Source organism: Argopecten irradians, chromosome 15 (assembly GCF_041381155.1).
Source record: "Argopecten irradians isolate NY chromosome 15, Ai_NY, whole genome shotgun sequence".
Classification (NCBI taxonomy): domain Eukaryota; kingdom Metazoa; phylum Mollusca; class Bivalvia; order Pectinida; family Pectinidae; genus Argopecten; species Argopecten irradians.
The window spans coordinates 21,140,321-21,159,409 of record NC_091148.1 but is presented as its reverse complement, the minus strand read 5'-3'; the positions used below and the strand labels follow the sequence as shown (position 1 = coordinate 21,159,409).

At 32.7% G+C, this 19,089-nt stretch overlaps 2 protein-coding genes across 2 annotated transcripts in view; both read left to right on the top strand.

Moving 5' to 3' along the window:
- The first annotated feature begins 1,767 nt into the window (after nt 1-1,767).
- LOC138309199 (DBH-like monooxygenase protein 1) lies at nt 1,768-10,281 on the top strand. Its single transcript, XM_069250350.1, has 12 exons — nt 1,768-2,003; nt 2,700-2,918; nt 3,013-3,162; nt 3,948-4,127; nt 4,619-4,702; nt 6,031-6,222; nt 6,744-6,846; nt 7,029-7,195; nt 7,536-7,718; nt 8,293-8,352; nt 9,457-9,693; nt 10,027-10,281. The coding sequence occupies exons 1-12, from the start codon at nt 1,929-1,931 to the stop codon at nt 10,120-10,122; spliced, it is 1,746 nt and encodes a 581-aa protein (XP_069106451.1). The 5' UTR covers nt 1,768-1,928; the 3' UTR covers nt 10,123-10,281.
- A 955-nt stretch (nt 10,282-11,236) lies between these two features.
- The window catches only part of LOC138309001 (DBH-like monooxygenase protein 1), a 32,616-nt gene continuing 24,763 nt past the window's right edge, over nt 11,237-19,089 (top strand). Inside the window, 1 exon segment of the mRNA XM_069250091.1 lies at nt 11,237-11,394. Within this exon segment, the coding sequence (XP_069106192.1) occupies nt 11,314-11,394 (81 nt within the window). The 5' untranslated portion in view covers nt 11,237-11,313.

Genomic DNA, 19,089 nt, shown 5'->3' with positions numbered 1-19,089 from the left:
GATGAATATTTGTTTCAGAAAGATGAGTATTGGTATTTTAGATTCAACAGGTTTATATTTGATGAATGTGTTAGTATGGTTGACTGCACTCATAAACACGTGAGTGAAAATGTGCATGCTTTACCTGTTACTGGTATGACAGTTAAAGAATAGGACGATATTGATGAATGCACATTGTTGTTATTTCCAGCATATGCTACCCACTTGGTTTATAAGTGATGAATGTTTTGTATAATTGGGTTTTTAACATAAAATGAACTATGTTTTAGGTTAGAGATAAGCCTCGCACTATACTATATGTGTGAGAAAGAACAGTACTCGGCTCTAACGGCCCTTGTTCCTACACTCTCTCACACATATAGTAGTTTTCGGCTTATCTCCTTAACATAAAAACATATGAAGTTCTCTGTGAATTCAGAAATGCATTAGTCAGTTGCCTTTTATCGCAGCTCTTAGACACATGACAGATACAATCGCTACTAGAGATAAAATTACACTACTTCAATCTAAACTATGTCGAAATGACTGCCGTATCTTTCCATTTAAACATATTTATTTCGTAATACATCTGACTTCAGTGTTCTTTATTACGTAGCCACACATGACATGTACGATCTTCGACATGGATTTTAAGTAAATAAAAAAAATTGATTTAAAAATTAATTAATATTATAAGAGTATTAGGCCAAATATCAGGTGGATATTGGTTACATTTCCAGGTCGATTATGTTTACATTTGACATGTAAAATGTAAATATTGTGTGTGAATTTAACATTCGATAGATTCACTTACGCATTCATGTAAAAATACACAAAACAAAAAATGAAGACAGCATTTACTACCTTCACGTAAAATTGGTCGGCGCATCCTTTTATATAAAATTAATAACATATACAGAATCGATGGACATTTACATGAATACAAATGTGTACGAGCTGTTGTAAATAGGTCTCAATGATGTTTATCTGTTTGTAATATACATGTTATTGGAACTGCCCCAAAAATCATAACTTGTTATAGCAATAATACCTATTAGTATACATAAAGAATACCACTACACCAGAAGACACAACAGGAATATAATGCGGTCTACCAAAACCTACACCTCGCACTTCACACACGCAAGACACCATGTACACGTGCGGCCGCCCTTAAATGACCATGACAGTTAATGAAAGGATGTGAATATAATAAACAAACCAAAAGCGATAACCGCATTTTCCATTTAATTTGCAGGCTGTCCCCGATCTGACGAACATTTGAACATTAATTATTTTGAGGTACATTGCAGTATTTTTAGTTTTAACAGTTTAACGTCCTATTAACAGCCATCGAAGGACGTGCCAGATTTGTTGATGGAAGAATACCGGAGTACCAGAAGAAAACCATCTAACAGCGGTCAGTACCCGGTAACTGCCCCACGTGGGATTCGTACCCGCATCTGTGAGGTGGAGGACTTGTGGCAATGTCGGGACATCACTCGGCCACCGCGGCACCCGTGTATTGCAGTATAGTTTAAACGACAAAATATTGTTTTCATTGAGATTAACACATTCTTTACTCAATTCATATGGTTTGTCTTTCGTGTAATCCCTTCATAAATGATGATTGAATGTTCTAATTACTATAAATTAAAAAACAACATATTTTACAAAACCAAGAAACATTGATATGCGCCTGAATAACTATTGTCCTATAAAATGAAATAGTTTGGTTGTTCGGTTGTTCGCGGCCACGAGGTACATTAGATAAACATGTGATAGTTGTCCCGAGACATAGGATCACTGTCATTCCATATGGTTTTCTTACTACTCCCACAACTCCCTGGATAATATCGATAGGATATATTTCGCAACAGATCGCGCAACACTATATAAATACACATATCACGACCACCCGAACTATCCGCAAAAAGGCTGTGTAGAGGATGTCTCTACCTAAAGTACTGATATTGGCCGGCTGTCTGGTCTGTTTGCTGCATGTAGTCAAGGCAAACGATCAAGTAAGTGAGATACCTGTTTGAGTCTATGCCGCGGTAGAGGAGATTCAGTTAATTATCTATTACAGTACACAACGTTTGAACGAACCCCTGGAGACCAATGAAGTTATTTTCTGTAAGCATTGTAAGATACATGCATATTGCAAAATATCTTGTAGGAACCTACCAGGGAATGGGAAATACTACGTTATACAGGTGTAGCAATGATTTTTTGTAAGCGTGTTATAAACGTGTTTTTTGTAGTATGCCATATACACTTCTCTAACCTGCTATCGCATTTTTTATATTGTTATTATTATATTCTTTTATACACGTGAGATAATATTTCGTTCTATTTGTGGTCGAGTTTGTTCTGCAAAACTAAATAGACTCAAATATAAATCGTAAGAATGACTAGTAGAATTATCTGTATAGCTTATTACTATAAACAATTACAGAAACGTGGTTCTTGTGAATAATTTTACAGAGGAGACGGTGACATGTGTTTTTTATCGGTTGATGTGTTGTATATAGGTACTTGTAGTGTTAGAGAAATGTGTTTCAGAAAAAAACTTTTCTTATATTTTTTATTTAACTTTATTTAGGTTTTTATAATGTATTTGTTTAACGTCTGCTGTATTAAAAATCAAAATCATTTTTTCACTGTATTTGCTCAATATTTTGGATTTATTATACATTGGCAAATTTTCAATCTTCTAGATACCCAAGCCAACGCCCTCGCGCCACTTTGACCATTATGTCCAGTTGGATACCACTGGTCAGTACTGGCTGTTTTGGACTTACAATGACACCCACGTGACCTTTGAGACCCATGTTAACACACATGGATATGTCGGATTTGGAATCTCGCCGAATGGAAAGATGTTTCCGGCTGATGTCATCGTGGGCGGAGTCAAGGACGGTCAATCTTATTTCAAGGTTTGTAGCGATAGTAAGTTTTATCTTTGATTAATTCACTTTATATTTCCTTATAGCATGAACTCAATAATTGTTTAATTCTAATTTCATGAAGGACTACCACACTATCCAGCATGCTCCGCCGATAGTTGACCAATCACAAGACTGGTTTCTCCTTTCCGCCAGCGAAACTGCGTCCGGCACGGTCCTTACCTTTGTGCGCAAACTCCACACGTGTGACAGCAACGATGATATGGTGATCACGGTATGCTTTGTTATGTTTTGGATTAAATTTAGTTGATCAGATTAGCGTCACTAGGGTCAGTCAAGGACGGCATTTTATGTATTTAATGTGTTACGGTGTCTAAATGTATGTACGATTTGGAAGATTGGATTTAAGCAGATATATAACATCAATGATATATAAAGGTATATTCCCTATTAATCAATAGTCTCCAAACATTACGTTCATCTAAGGCATAATTTATTAATAATCCAACTTAAAGGACTTCTAAAAAGATGTTTTGTGAAATAAAAAATACATTGATGTATTGATGTAAAATATATAGAAAGAGTTAGTATGTGTCGTTGTACATTCGGAATAGTTCGAAGACGAACCAATCCAGTGTGCCGAACTTGATATATTTCCTTTAGCAGGCATTACAAACCAATATATATATAAATATATATACATAAATACATTACGATGATCCAAAGTCAAAAGAGCTTAGACAATATTCATTATTGGAATATATATATATTCATACACATCCAATTAACACAAACGTAAGTATATGTATAAAATTAGTTTTGCTTTTCTTATCTGCACAATCAGAACCTCATTTTACATTGAATCCTTAATTTAGATGCAATTTATTTTTAGGTAGAATAGGAAGCTCAAACTTCTGTTTCATAAGAAAATTCTAATAAGTATGCTCCTGTTTTAAAATATATCATAAGAAAATTCTAATAAGTATGCTCCTGTTTTAAAATATATCATAAAAATCATAATTAAACTTTCTAAACGCTTTTTATTTAATTTATCTACAGAGCGACACCTCGCGAATCATCTACTCCTACCATCCTAATGACGTCACGGATGACAACATCCCCTACCATGGCGCCACCAGGCGAGGAACAAAGAGTGTAATGTTGTTGACCTCCTCCCTTACAGCTGAAGATGTCGGATTTCCCAGTGACGTCACGACGTTTGATATGGTGCACGACAATGCAAGTCTTCGAGCATTTACTTTTATTAAAATGTTACCAAAAAACATATGGATAACGATAAAAGCTTTGCTGTTGTCAACACCTCTTTCATATAAGAAATTGCAATTTCCTTTTTGGTAAAGTTCTCCCGATTACAGATTCTCTAAAATCTAATAAAATATTGTCTAAAATAAGCCTGAGTAAATAACCTATAAAATATTACTAAGAAGAAAATGTAAATACTATAACACTCAAGGCCTTAAATCAAATAACTTTCCTAAACCGTTTTTGAATCAAATCCAATAATAACCTGCATATCTACCAAAGAGTTATTTACATAATGTATACCGATTGCAAATTGTGTTAATTTCATCGATATTAAATTTTTGATGAAAACAATCTACCACTCACGTCTACGTAATGTGGAATTTAACAAATACATTTTATATCGCATATACACTCGCGTAAGACCCTCTATTTACAGTTACAGACTGTCATGCTCTGTTTTACAGTACCATGTGCCGGCAGTTGGTACGACCTACTCCTGTAGGAGTTTCATGTTACCCAAATTATCCAGCAAGCACCACATGATCAAGGTATGTTACATGATATTCTATATTACCAATATGTACAATGCAAATTCATCAAGTGTGTAAAGGGTTGATGAAGTAACTTATTTTATGAAATACTTGTATGTTATTGTAAATCATTATTTGTTGTAAATTGCTGACATTGTTTGGAGATTTCTTCAATACACCTTACCCATTATTATTTATTGTTGTTAAAATGTTGAAATTGGATCGGATGGCTTCCATGTAAAACCAAAGGTATATCACTGAGTATCTGTATATTTACAATTATACTTAGACATTGCCTATATGTTTGCACATAATAATTGTTAATTAAAGGAAATTCACATACTTTAAGCTAATTCAAAGTACTATTAGTACTATTAAAGAATACCATATATATGGATTTTTATGCAATTAGGTTTATCTTTCATGAATGACATACCTTTAATCCTTTTTTATAGAATTAAAATGTTGCGAAATGTGTTTTGTTCCTAGAAAATCATTTATTTCAAATTATCAAAATAGATATATTTATCTCTTATACGTCACAACACAAGAATATATCATGCATGAGAAGCAATTACTTCACTTTCAAAAACTGACATAGCTCACCATAAGGGTTTAATTTTCGTTTTTTTGTGTTACGCTCCCTCGTTGATATATTTAAAGGAACAATCTGATTAAAATACATATCCTTAATATCACTACGTCTGATTCTCTATTGAACGGAGTGGTTATAAGGATCTGTATTTTAATCAGATCGTTAAAGAGACACACATGAATGTACACTACGAAACTGTGGTTACAGGATTAGGCCAGTTAAAAGCAAAGATAGACATATTTTAAAAACAGTCCTATCATCTATTTTTAATCGAAACTAAGCTTACCAAAATTGTTTGACTAATATATTTCCTGTCAACAGCGGGGTCTTGTAAGGACGGCCTCCCTTGTTGTATGTTCGTGGTGTGTCCTCTTGTAAAGTGAAACTATTGCCCTTTTATACTGATATACATGCATCACTGATGCATGCTGCAGAAGAAACCAAGCACCCCCCTATCCGGTCACATAATTGTTCTTTTATCCAAAGTTATATATAGACATTAAATCACATGTGAATACATAGACCTTAAATCACGGTGACAATAAGCACTATCTATATCTCCCCATCAATTTAAAAAATATAAAATAGAAAAAGTTCATAATAGATATATTGAGTTACTGGTTTTATATAACCATTTCCATATGGTTTTGGTATGTTATTTAAACCGTTTAATAATTATATGTCATTTTATGAAATGTTTGTCTTAGTATCTACTTTCCTTTATGATAACTACTTTACTTCTTTCTTTCAGTATGAGCCAGTCCTGACTCCCGGGAATGAACTAAACGTCCACCACATTGTCGTGTACAGATGTGACAAGCGGGCTTCTGAACTGACCCAGTACAATGGAACAGTATTTATGTGTGAAACTGGTGCTACTGCCCCGGAACCACTTCGAGGCTGTCTATTCGCGGTTGTGATTGCGTGGGCTGTCGGGGGAGGGGTACGTATATACAACGGATATAATATGGCGAATTTGATAATAACTTTGGATTGGTTATGTTCTCTTCAACGCTACTGTTTAGAATGTTTTTCCACCGAGACATCGCGGTTGATTGCGGCCGAAATATTTGACTTTATGAAACACTCCACCGCTGACAAACGGTATTCTCTATTGAAAACAGGAGCAGACGAATTAGTATTTTTGTTCAGTTACAAAAAAATACTTGCTTTACACCATTACCACCATTGAAAAATTTGAACTTCTTATTTTACTTAAAGATAAAAGTATTGAAAATAATTAATTGCATTCCGAAAACATTCCATGGCGATATGTCCTATATGGAAAGAAGTACTGATTGCGCATGCACCAAAATCAAAATAAATTATTTCATATTCATTTTTGTTTTAATTCGATAAATAGATACATAATTATTGTCTAAATGTTGAGCATCGTTTTTGCTCTATAGGCGGTGGAGCATCTTCAAAAAATGTGTATTAATAAAGGATTGTTTCCCTTGGTAGGCATTTTACTACCCCCCTGATGCTGGATACTCCCTTGGTACTGACGACGATCCCGATTTTGTCGTCATGCAGACACATTACGACAATCCTCAATGGAAATCAGGTACATGCAATATAGGAATATGTTAACAATATAAAGAGTCCTTACAGACTGTGTAAATCGATTTGAAACCATATATATTTCAAAGCAAATCAATGTAAATGAGCACATCATATAAATATTTAGCAAACTGTGTTATTACTTGTTTTCTAGTTAAAAAATCATCTATATTTTTCGCTCTATAGGTATAGTTGACAGTTCCGGTATACGGATTTCCATGACCCCAACACTCCGAACTCACGACGCCGGCGCTCTCACTGTGGCTATGGGTGTGTCCAAGATGCACATTATTCCACCTATGGAAGCAGCATTTGTCTCACAGGGATTTTGTCCTCAACAATTGCTGCAGAAGGTACGTAAACCTTTGACTTAAGGAAAGGCTATCTTGTATCGATAGAGAAGACTTTCTTACATGTGTTCATTTTTTCATGAGCATTGGTTTCTCTAGAGGGCTTAAAATTGTCTAAATTTTGTTTACTTTAAAGCAATAAATATGAATGGTGGTGAATTTGATATGTATACGGCGCACATGTTCGCTTATTATTATTTGTGTAACAGAACTTTAGGATTGCCATCATAATCTCATCCGGTCAATTGAATAAAATTCATTTAAATAATTTAACACATTTTATAGAATGTGAGTATTATATCTTTGCATTCAATATCTGTTTCATTATAACTGAAATATTCAGGGAATACCTCCAGAGGGCATCCGGGCATTCGCACTGCTACAGCACTCCCATCTACTGGGCAAAGAAATGGTAACCCGTCACTTCCGCAATGGGAGAGAACTCAAACCCCTTGCAGTGGACAGACACTATGATTTTAACTACCAGGATACACGGTACATGACAGAGGAACGACTGATCTATCCGGTAATAATTAAAACTTATTTATATTTATTTTATTATAGATCAATCTGATCCATATTCGTATTTTAACTGTTATAGAGGGCAATGTGAGAACAAGGACCTTGATTTTAATCGGATTGAATACTGTCACCCAACTTTCGTTTGTGTTTAGTTTACTGTCTTGCCTTTCTTGATCAGAGTAAAGTTTTTTCTTTGCAAATTACTACCTATGCCATATTTATTAAAAAAAATATATTCGCATTTTAATCTTTGAGAACTTGTTTTAAAATGGGAGAAATTCAGTAACCGCGAAAAATGTTAACAATATTGATAATATGAATTATGAAGGGTTTCGCGATTTTAAACCAGTTTTAATTAGTAATTTTCATTAACAGCAAATATTCGAATTTAATCAGAATTATATGTTCATATATTTCACTGTTTTAAATTAACCTTATGGAATGAATGCTTTGCCTGACACAACCGAATTCGTTGAAAATGAGAAATATCGACCGTCTAATGAACGCATTAAAATGCAACAACAATACTGTTTAACAATTTATACATTTTTTATCATTAATTGAATTATCATTTCCAGACAGACAGTCTTGAGATAAAATGCATTTACGACTCGACCGGAAAAAGGAATATAACATATGTAAGTAAAGCGTTTAATAACAGTTTAAGCTTTAAAGAGACAATTCACTTAGGCTAATTCTTTTACATAAGCAAGAAGCAAAATATGGCATAGATGTATTGTTCAACATTTCTTATGAAACATATAACATAAAATATTGACAAATCCCACGTCATTGTTTAGTATTTTAATTAATATCGTTGAAATATCAAATCGTTGATCAATAGGATTAAGCAGGTACAACATGGACGTTGTACCTATACCCGAGCCAAAGACACGCATGTTAAACAAATAAACTACATAACTACTGAAAAGGTGATAAAATAATTTTTAGGCAAGACAATTCACCTAATAAGGTAAACACACTCCTCTCAGAGCGATTTGAGCAGTTCTAGACAAAAGTTGCATTACTCTACGAGCAAGGGACAGGGTTCGGCATGCAAGAAGTTCGACCACAATGTGTAACGGCGGACAGCGAGCGAGTTTGAACATCTACACACATGTCACAACTATGGGCATTTCAGGCATATTACAGTAAAACCGACTGATCTAATTTCCATTATGACTGGATTTTTCCCGATATACATACAAATTGTAATGTTCTCTTCGACTGAATTGTCCCTTTAAATAATATACTAGGGAGATTTCTGTGTGACACTGTGACTAGGAAAGTTATATGCTGGGTTAACAAGTTTGACATGTTATTTTTTCTTCAGTAATCTACTGAAGAACATCAGGTTCGATGAATAATGCTGTGGGAAGCCAACATACATGCATTAGTTACAACACATAATATATGCACTCTAAAATTCCTATGCCTCATGTAGAATACCGTACTATACTACCACTAATACACTATAGAAATGTAAAGTGAAAATGAAGATCGCAGTTGGCTTCATGATCTGACCGTATATTCCCATTTCATTACACTGTAAATGCTTTTTAAGCAGTACTGCTAAAACATTTTCAGCTTTTATTTGTACCTGTAAAATTCGTGTGTACAAAAAAACACGGAACATAAAAAATAATATATGACATTATTTTATTATTTTAATCAACCAACCAACAAACAAACAATTAAACATACAAACAAACCATTGATGTTTTACTCTGCTTTCCGTGTAGGGAGGATATTCTACACAGGAGGAAATGTGCGAGGCGTTCATTCTGTATTACCCGCGTGTACCCCTCGACATCTGCGGAAGTGTTCCTCTCTATAACAAAATAGCTTCCACCGATCACCTTTTCAATGTGATCCATTCCTGGAACTGGACGGACCCCGCTGTTAGAGCAAACTTTAAGACGGCGCTCGATACCTCCAATTTCTATCATTTTGCTATGGGAAGCACATCCGCCGTAAATGTGAGATCATCAATAATATTTTGAAGCCTTCACGTTGTAAATTATATATCTTGTTTCTCTCTAACCCATTAAATAAGTTCTTATTTCTCATTAATGCTATTTTTTTTTTCCATTTCGTATCAATATGTAATAAAAGTTGTTTTATATTATGCTTGTAATCAATTAAAAGAAAATGTTCATTTACGAATGTTCAGATACGTAGAACATTTGTTCATAGATCGAAAGCCGACACGTCCATTTACGAATGCTAACAGATATTTATAATATTTGTTCATACATTGAAAGTCTTAACAATTTCATGTGTACACTATTTAATCATATTTCTTGTTGCAGGGAAGTCTGATGACAACGCATCAGGAGACAAGTTACCCCTATGTGGAGCCCATAGACACCAGCTGTCCGGTTCATGCGGGGCCAATTGTGGGCTGATTCTAATTTCTTCCATCTCAGATTACTACACCAAGATTAGGAACATTGATACCTTTCATTATTGTCATGTTATTTTATCCCGTACACAGACGTGAAATATGATTTGATTTGATAATATGGGTATTGTGTATAAATGCGTAATAAAAGGAGTTCATGATATATTTGGTTTGATGTATTAGTTTTAACGTCCTATGAACAGCTAACGCCAATATAATAGGCAACAATAAAAAAACAATCTGCGGTCAGTACCTGGCGCCTGTAAATCACACATCTCGCACTTGCTAGTTTGTTTTGTTTTACTAGATTTAACATGGAACATGTGGGCAATGTGTTGCGGTGTATAAATTCCTCCTCTAAGCTTGTTTTTTGGGGGGAGGGGCTGTAGTATAGCTATGTTGTGTTTCCATGTAATATTTGAACTCTTGCTTGTGGTAATATATTGGGACACATTATCCTGTAGTAGGCTACATGTATATGCAACGTGGATATCGCGGAAGTGATAAGATACCAGCGATGTCTGTAGAGTGTAGGAAGTGCGGGTGTGTGTTTTGAGAGACTTCGGTATATTCGTGTTGTGTCTTCTTGTGAGGTGTGGTGCTTGGTGTCTTCGGTAGCATGCTTCATTGATATAATACTATAAAAATAGCAAGTGTTCATCAATGAAGCATGCTGCCGAAGACACCAAGCACCACACCTCATCCTGTCACCTTATACTGAAAAACAAATCTTATTTGAATTATAACAGACATATAAATGAAGCGAGTATTCATTCAAAGCCGGTTAATTGGATTAGTATGTACCAAATAATATTCAATATAAAATATACGTATACAAATCCAATACAAATAATCGTCTTAAATATCAACAAAAATAAAAGATAAATTAAGACATTCTTTCATAAAAAGCCGTATTTATCTGGTCACTGCCAATCTGAATTTAGCTTTGAATCTATCAAAAATAATAAAAGTCTATATGCCCTTGGAAAGCATCAAAACTTGAAATGATCTTTGCTATTATCTATAGTGAGTCAAACGCCATCTAGTGACTGTACTTTATGATCTCAGTTCTTATCTCTAGACCTAAATGTCACCGTTGTGTAGGTACATGTATATCTTACAAACACTTCTCAATTAGGTGATTAAAACGAAAGCACCTAGAGGGATATAAGGCCAGGAACATCAGAGCATAATTATGACGCGGCTTCCTTCACTGGTACTCTTCATCTGTTCATTGACATTTAGTATTGTCCAGGCGATCAATCCTGTCAGTAAGGTTAGTATTCTAACGAATAATATCCCCCGCTTTGAACTTTGAATTTTTGTTCGTTTGTTTGATTAATCGTCGTCCTATTAACAGCTATGGTCATGTAAGGACGGCCTCCCATGTATGCGGTGTTGTTGCATGCATGTTGTGCGAGGTGCGTGTTTTAGGAGACTGTGGTATATTCATGTTGTGTCTTCTTGTATCGTAGAACTGTTGCCCTTTTTATGGTGTTATATCACTGAAGCATGCCGTCGAAGACACCAAGCAAAACACCCCACCCGGTCACATTATACTGACAACGGTCGAACAAGTTGTCCCACTTCCTGTATGCTGAGCGCTAAGCAGGAGCAAACACTACCACTTTTATAGACTTTGGTCTGTCTCGGCCAGGGGACAGAACCCAGAGCCTTCCTAACAGGGGCGAAACATTGATACATGACATTTAAGTGAATAGTAATACAGGGTAGTGATAACTCGATGACCCATTGAGCCAATGGGGTCAACACAAAATCGTGCATTAAAACAAGACAATAATCTGACATATTATTGACGTATAGAAAAAAAATACATCAACTGTAACTAACTTACAACCCAAAATTGTGCATTAAAACAAGACAATAATCTGACATATTATAGACGTATAGAAAAAAATACATCAACTGTAACTAACTTAACCTATTAGAACAACATAAGAAAAATATTTACATTTATATGTTTATCAACTACTACTAAAGGTCATGTTAAATGAATCAAAGTAAAAATACATTCATGACATAATGATCAAGGACATAATCTTACATTTAAATAATTTCCATGTACGTTTGCAATAAATGTATTTTCAATTGGGTAAATTCCAGTTAATCACTCTATAGTAGCTATATGACGTCAAAGTTGGTAAAAGTGTCGTGAAATAGAAAATTAAAATATTCCGTCAATGTCGCTTTGCATGCGAAGAAATTATTTCATTTTATTTAGAATTCCTGAAACGTCCTTCAGTATGGCTATGTCCGTGGTTACATTTCCACGTAGCCTCGCTATCAAATAGTCAGAAGAATTTAGTTTTAAAAGTGAACTAAATTTACATGGGCCTTTATTTAATCAATGGTCAAAACTGGGAAAAGTAATTAGAACTGAAACCGCCGTTTTATATGTAAAGACTTTTGTAAGGCCAATGAACACATTTACTGGTTTTCTTCCCAAGACTATTAACTTTAATAGGAGTGGTAATATATTATTAAAATAATATAATATATGTTGTATCTCCCATGACCATAATATACTATAATTATATTACCAAGGAACAAATATATGAGGATGTGTATTTCGAGATATTTAGTTTTTATCCAAATATTTGAAAAAATGATCGAACATTAGGCATATCTTCCTAAGAAACAACAAATATATATTGAAATACATAAGATATACTACTGTCAAATGTCAATTACAAGAGAATCACCATAAAGCAGAGGTGATTTGTGTGGTCATGATGCGGACAAGCAGACATGGCTTGACATCGCGTCAATTAATCGTCACACAATAGTATTAAATGTAGATATAGAAGAACCATACCACTCTATTTCGCGACATTAGGTAACACGAAAAGAAGTAATGCAAGTCATAGCGACGTTGAAATATGTACACAAGTTACGGCATACCTGTGGCTTACACAACTTTGCCATTATGAACGTGAATGCAAAGGTGAATATGTGAATGAGTCGCATTGATTGGCTAGGAGATTGGTCTTTATCCAATGCCCGTATACACCACGAGTCTCTTCCTTCATCACGTATGTTAATTGCATATTTATCAAACTATGAATAGAAAACGTAATCATCATTTGAATAATAACTAATGTTTAATCGTGTATCTAGGTGTCTGATTAACCCAAAATTACAAACTGTGAATAGAAAACGTAATCATCATTTGAATAATAACTAATGTTTAATCGTGTATCTAGGTGTCTGATTAACCCAAAATTACAAACTGTGAATAGAAAACGTAATCATCATTTGAATAATAACTAATGTTTAATCGTGTATCTAGGTGTCTGATTAACCCAAAATTACAAACTGTGAATAGAAAACGTAATCATCATTTGAATAATAACTAATGTTTAATCGTGTATCTAGGTGTCTGATTAACCCAAAATTACAAACTGTGAATAAAGAAACGTAATCATCATTTGAATAATAACTAATGTTTAATCGTGTATCTAGGTGTCTGATTAACCCAAAATTACAAACTGTGAATAGAAAACGTAATCATCATTTGAATAATAACTAATGTTTAATCGTGTATCTAGGTGTCTGATTAACCCAAAATTACAAACTGTGAATAGAAAACGTAATCATCATTTGAATAATAACTAATGTTTAATCGTGTATCTAGGTGTCTGATTAACCCAAAATTACAAACTGTGAATAGAAAACGTAATCATCATTTGAATAATAACTAATGTTTAATCGTGTTATCTAGGTGTCTGATTAACCCAAAATTACAAACTGTGAATAGAAAACGTAATCATCATTTGAATAATAACTAATGTTTAATCGTGTATCTAGGTGTCTGATTAACCCAAAATTACAAACTGTGAATAGAAAACGTAATCATCATTTGAATAATAACTAATGTTTAATCGTGTATCTAGGTGTCTGATTAACCCAAAATTACAAACTGTGAATAGAAAACGTAATCATCATTTGAATAATAACTAATGTTTAATCGTGTATCTAGGTGTCTGAATAACCCAAAATACAAACTGTGAATAGAAAACGTAATCATCATTTGAATAATAACTAATGTTTAATCGTGTATCTAGGTGTCTGATTAACCCAAAATACAAACTGTGAATAGAAAACGTAATCATCATTTGAATAATAACTAATGTTTAATCGTGTATCTAGGTGTCTGATTAACCCAAAATTACAAACTGTGAATAGAAAACGTAATCATCATTTGAATAATAACTAATGTTTAATCGTGTATCTAGGTGTCTGATTAACCCAAAATTACAAACTGTGAATAGAAAACGTAATCATCATTTGAATAATAACTAATGTTTAATCGTGTATCTAGGTGTCTGATTAACCCAAAATTACAAACTGTGAATAGAAAACGTAATCATCATTTGAATAATAACTAATGTTTAATCGTGTATCTAGGTGTCTGATTAACCCAAAATTACAAACTGTGAATAGAAAACGTAATCATCATTTGAATAATAACTAATGTTTAATCGTGTATCTAGGTGTCTGATTAACCCAAAATTACAAACTGTGAATAGAAAACGTAATCATCATTTGAATAATAACTAATGTTTAATCGTGTATCTAGGTGTCTGATTAACCCAAAATTACAAACTGTGAATAGAAAACGTAATCATCATTTGAATAATAACTAATGTTTAATCGTGTATCTAGGTGTCTGATTAACCCAAAATTACAAACTGTGAATAGAAAACGTAATCATCATTTGAATAATAACTAATGTTTAATCGTGTATCTAGGTGTCTGATTAACCCAAAATTACAAACTGTGAATAGAAAACGTAATCATCATTTGAATAATAACTAATGTTTAATCGTGTATCTAGGTGTCTGATTAACCCAAAATTACAAACTGTGAATAGAAAACGTAATCATCATTTAATAATAACTAATGTTTAATTATCTAGGTGTCTGATTAACCCAAAATTACAAACTGTGAATAGAAAACGTAATCATCATTTGAATAATAACTAATGTTTAATCGTGTATCTAGGTGTCTGATTAACCCAAAATTACAAACTGTGAATAGAAAACGTAATCATCATTTGAATAATAACTAATGTTTAATCGTGTATCTAGGTGTCTGATTAACCCAAAATTACAAACAGTGAATAGAAAAATAATCATCATTTGAATAATAACTAATGTTTAATCGTGTATCTAGGTGTCTGATTAACCCAAAATTACAAACTGTGAATAGAAAACGTAATCATCATTTGAATAATAACTAATGTTTAATCGTGTATCTAGGTGTCTGATTAACCCAAAATTACAAACTGTGAATAGAAAAACGTAATCAATCATTTGAATAATAACTAATTTTTAATCGTGATCTAGGTGTCTGATTAACCCAAAATTACAAACTGTGAATAGAAAACGTAATCATCATTTGAATAATAACTAATGTTTAATCGTGTATCTAGGTGTCTGATTAACCCAAAATTACAAACTGTGAATAGAAAACGTAATCATCATTTGAATAATAACTAATGTTTAATCGTGTATCTAGGTGTCTGATTAACCCAAAATTACAAACTGTGAATAGAAAACGTAATCATCATTTGAATAATAACTAATGTTTAATCGTGTATCTAGGTGTCTGATTAACCCAAAATTACAAACTGTGAATAGAAAACGTAATCATCATTTGAATAATAACTAATGTTTAATCGTGTATCTAGTGTCTATCTAGGTGAAAAGTCTGATTAACCCAAAATTACAAACTGTGAATAGAAAACGTAATCATCATTTGAATAATAACTAATGTTTAATCGTGTATCTAGGTGTCTGATATAACCCAAAATTACAAACTGTGAATAGAAAACGTAATCATCATTTGAATAATAACTAATGTTTAATCGTGTATCTAGGTGTCTGATTAACCCAAAATTACAAACTGTGAATAGAAAACGTAATCATCATTTGAATAATAACTAATGTTTAATCGTGTATCTAGGTGTCTGATTAACCCAAAATTACAAACTGTGAATAGAAAACGTAATCATCATTTGAATAATAACTAATGTTTAATCGTGTATCTAGGTGTCCTGATTAACCCAAAATACAAACTGTGAATAGAAAACGTAATCATCATTTGAATAATAACTAATGTTTAATCGTGTATCTAGGTGTCTGATTAACCCAAAATTACAAACTGTGAATAGAAAACGTAATCATCATTTGAATAATAACTAATGTTTAATCGTGTATCTAGGTGTCTGATTAACCCAAAATTACAAACTGTGAATAGAAAACGTAATCATCATTTGAATAATAACTAATGTTTAATCGTGTATCTAGGTGTCTGATTAACCCAAAATTACAAACTGTGAATAGAAAACGTAATCATCATTTGAATAATAACTAATGTTTAATCGTGTATCTAGGTGTCTGATTAACCCAAAATTACAAACTGTGAATAGAAAACGTAATCATCATTTGAATAATAACTAATGTTTAATCGTGTATCTAGGTGTCTGATTAACCCAAAATACAAACTGTGAATAGAAAACGTAATCATCATTTGAATAATAACTAATGTTTAATCGTGTATCTAGGTGTCTGATTAACCCAAAATTACAAACTGTGAATAGAAAACGTAATCATCATTTGAATAATAACTAATGTTTAATCGTGTATCTAGGTGTCTGATTAACCCAAAATTACAAACTGTGAATAGAAAACGTAATCATCATTTGAATAATAACTAATGTTTAATCGTGTATCTAGGTGTCTGATTAACCCAAAATTACAAACTGTGAATAGAAAACGTAATCATCATTTGAATAATAACTAATGTTTAATCGTGTATCTAGGTGTCTGATTAACCCAAAATTACAAACTGTGAATAGAAAACGTAATCATCATTTGAATAATAACTAATGTTTAATCGTGTATCTAGGTGTCTGATTAACCCAAAATTACAAACTGTGAATAGAAAACGTAATCATCATTTGAATAATAACTAATGTTTAATCGTGTATCTAGGTGTCTGATTAACCCCAAAATTACAAACTGTGAATAGAAAACGTAATCATCATTTGAATAATAACTAATGTTTAATCGTGTATCTAGGTGTCTGATTAACCCAAAATTACAAACTGTGAATAGAAAACGTAATCATCATTTGAATAATAACTAATGTTTAATCGTGTATCTAGGTGTCTGATTAACCCAAAATTACAAACTGTGAATAGAAAACGTAATCATCATTTGAATAATAACTAATGTTTAATCGTGTATCTAGGTGTCTGATTAACCCAAAATTACAAACTGTGAATAGAAAACGTAATCATCATTTGAATAATAACTAATGTTTAATCGTGTATCTAGGTGTCTGATTAACCCAAAATTACAAACTGTGAATAGAAAACGTAATCATCATTTGAATAATAACTAATGTTTAATCGTGTATCTAGGTGTCTGATTAACCCAAAATTACAAACTGTGAATAGAAAACGTAATCATCATTTGAATAATAACTAATGTTTAATCGTGTATCTAGGTGTCTGATTAACCCAAAATTACAAACTGTGAATAGAAAACGTAATCATCATTTGAATAATAACTAATGTTTAATCGTGTATCTAGGTGTCTGATTAACCCAAAATTACAAACTGTGAATAGAAAACGTAATCATCATTTGAATAATAACTAATGTTTAATCGTGTATCTAGGTGTCTGATTAACCCAAAATTACAAACTGTGAATAGAAAACGTAATCATCATTTGAATAATAACTAATGTTTAATCGTGTATCTAGGTGTCTGATTAACCCAAAATTACAAACTGTGAATAAAAACGTAATCATTTATTTGAATAATAACTAATGTTTAATCGTGTATCTAGGTGTCTGATTAACCCAAAATTACAAACTGTGAATAGAAAACGTAAGCAATTTGAATTAACTAATGTTTAATTGTAGTCTAGGTGTCTGTGATAACCCAAAATTACAAACTGTGAATAGAAAACGTAATCATCATTTGAATTAATAACTAATGTTTAATCGTGTATCTAGGATGTCTGATTATTATCCCCAAAATTACAAACTGTGAATAGAAAACGTAATCATCATTTGAATAATAACTAATGTTTAATCGTGTATCTAGGTGTCTGATTAACCCAAAATTACAAACTGTGAATAGAAAACGTAATCATCATTTGTAGCTCAATACCTGGGGTTTGTGATACTAAAACGGCATGGGTAAAATATAATTTACCGTCGATTAGTCCCACCTTCCGGTATATATGACGTCACACAATTTTAAGATTAAAATTCAACAACTTCATTATACTAACAAGAGCTGTTGGAGAACATTCAACAACTTCATTATACTAACAAGAGCTGTTGGAGAACAGCAAAGCTCGCCTATTCAGAAGAAGTTAATGTTCAAGTATTTACTATTTAAAAATGGAAATATGACAAATTAACAGACTCAAAAACCCCCTAAAGGGCCCCAAATTGGTTGTATTATCACGTTCAGCATACATACACATTAGGAAAATAAAATCATAAACGTTTATAATGACTTATGCTTAAACAATTGACGAAACAGAAACTTGCTCAAAATCTTTAACATGGAAATATGACAAATTAACAGACTCAAAAACCCCATAAAGGGCCTTAAATTGGTTGTATTATCACGTTCAGCATCCATACACATTAGGAAAATAAAATCATAAACATTTATGATGCCTTAAGCTTAAACAATTGACGAAACAGAAACTTGCTCAAAAACTTTAACGTGAAATGGGACGCCAACGCTGACGCCGGGGTGACAACATTAGCTCCCCCTATTCTTCGAATAGGCGAGCTAAAAATGTGCTTGTTAAATTAGCTGTTAAAAGGTTGCGATTGATTAATTGCTTTTCATTTAACCAAACTAACAATCATATGAGAAAGGGAAAACGATAAATGACATAACATGAAAATCATGTGG

Bases quoted from the DNA above. Each gene is read 5' to 3' on its own strand.
- LOC138309199 (XM_069250350.1), top strand. From the start codon at position 1,929: ATGTCTCTACCTAAAGTACTGATATTGGCCGGCTGTCTGGTCTGTTTG. The intron at 4,703-6,030 runs GTATGTTACATG...TCTTTCTTTCAG, and splicing joins GCAAGCACCACATGATCAAG to TATGAGCCAGTCCTGACTCC. The intron at 9,694-10,026 runs GTGAGATCATCA...TTCTTGTTGCAG, and splicing joins GAAGCACATCCGCCGTAAAT to GGAAGTCTGATGACAACGCA.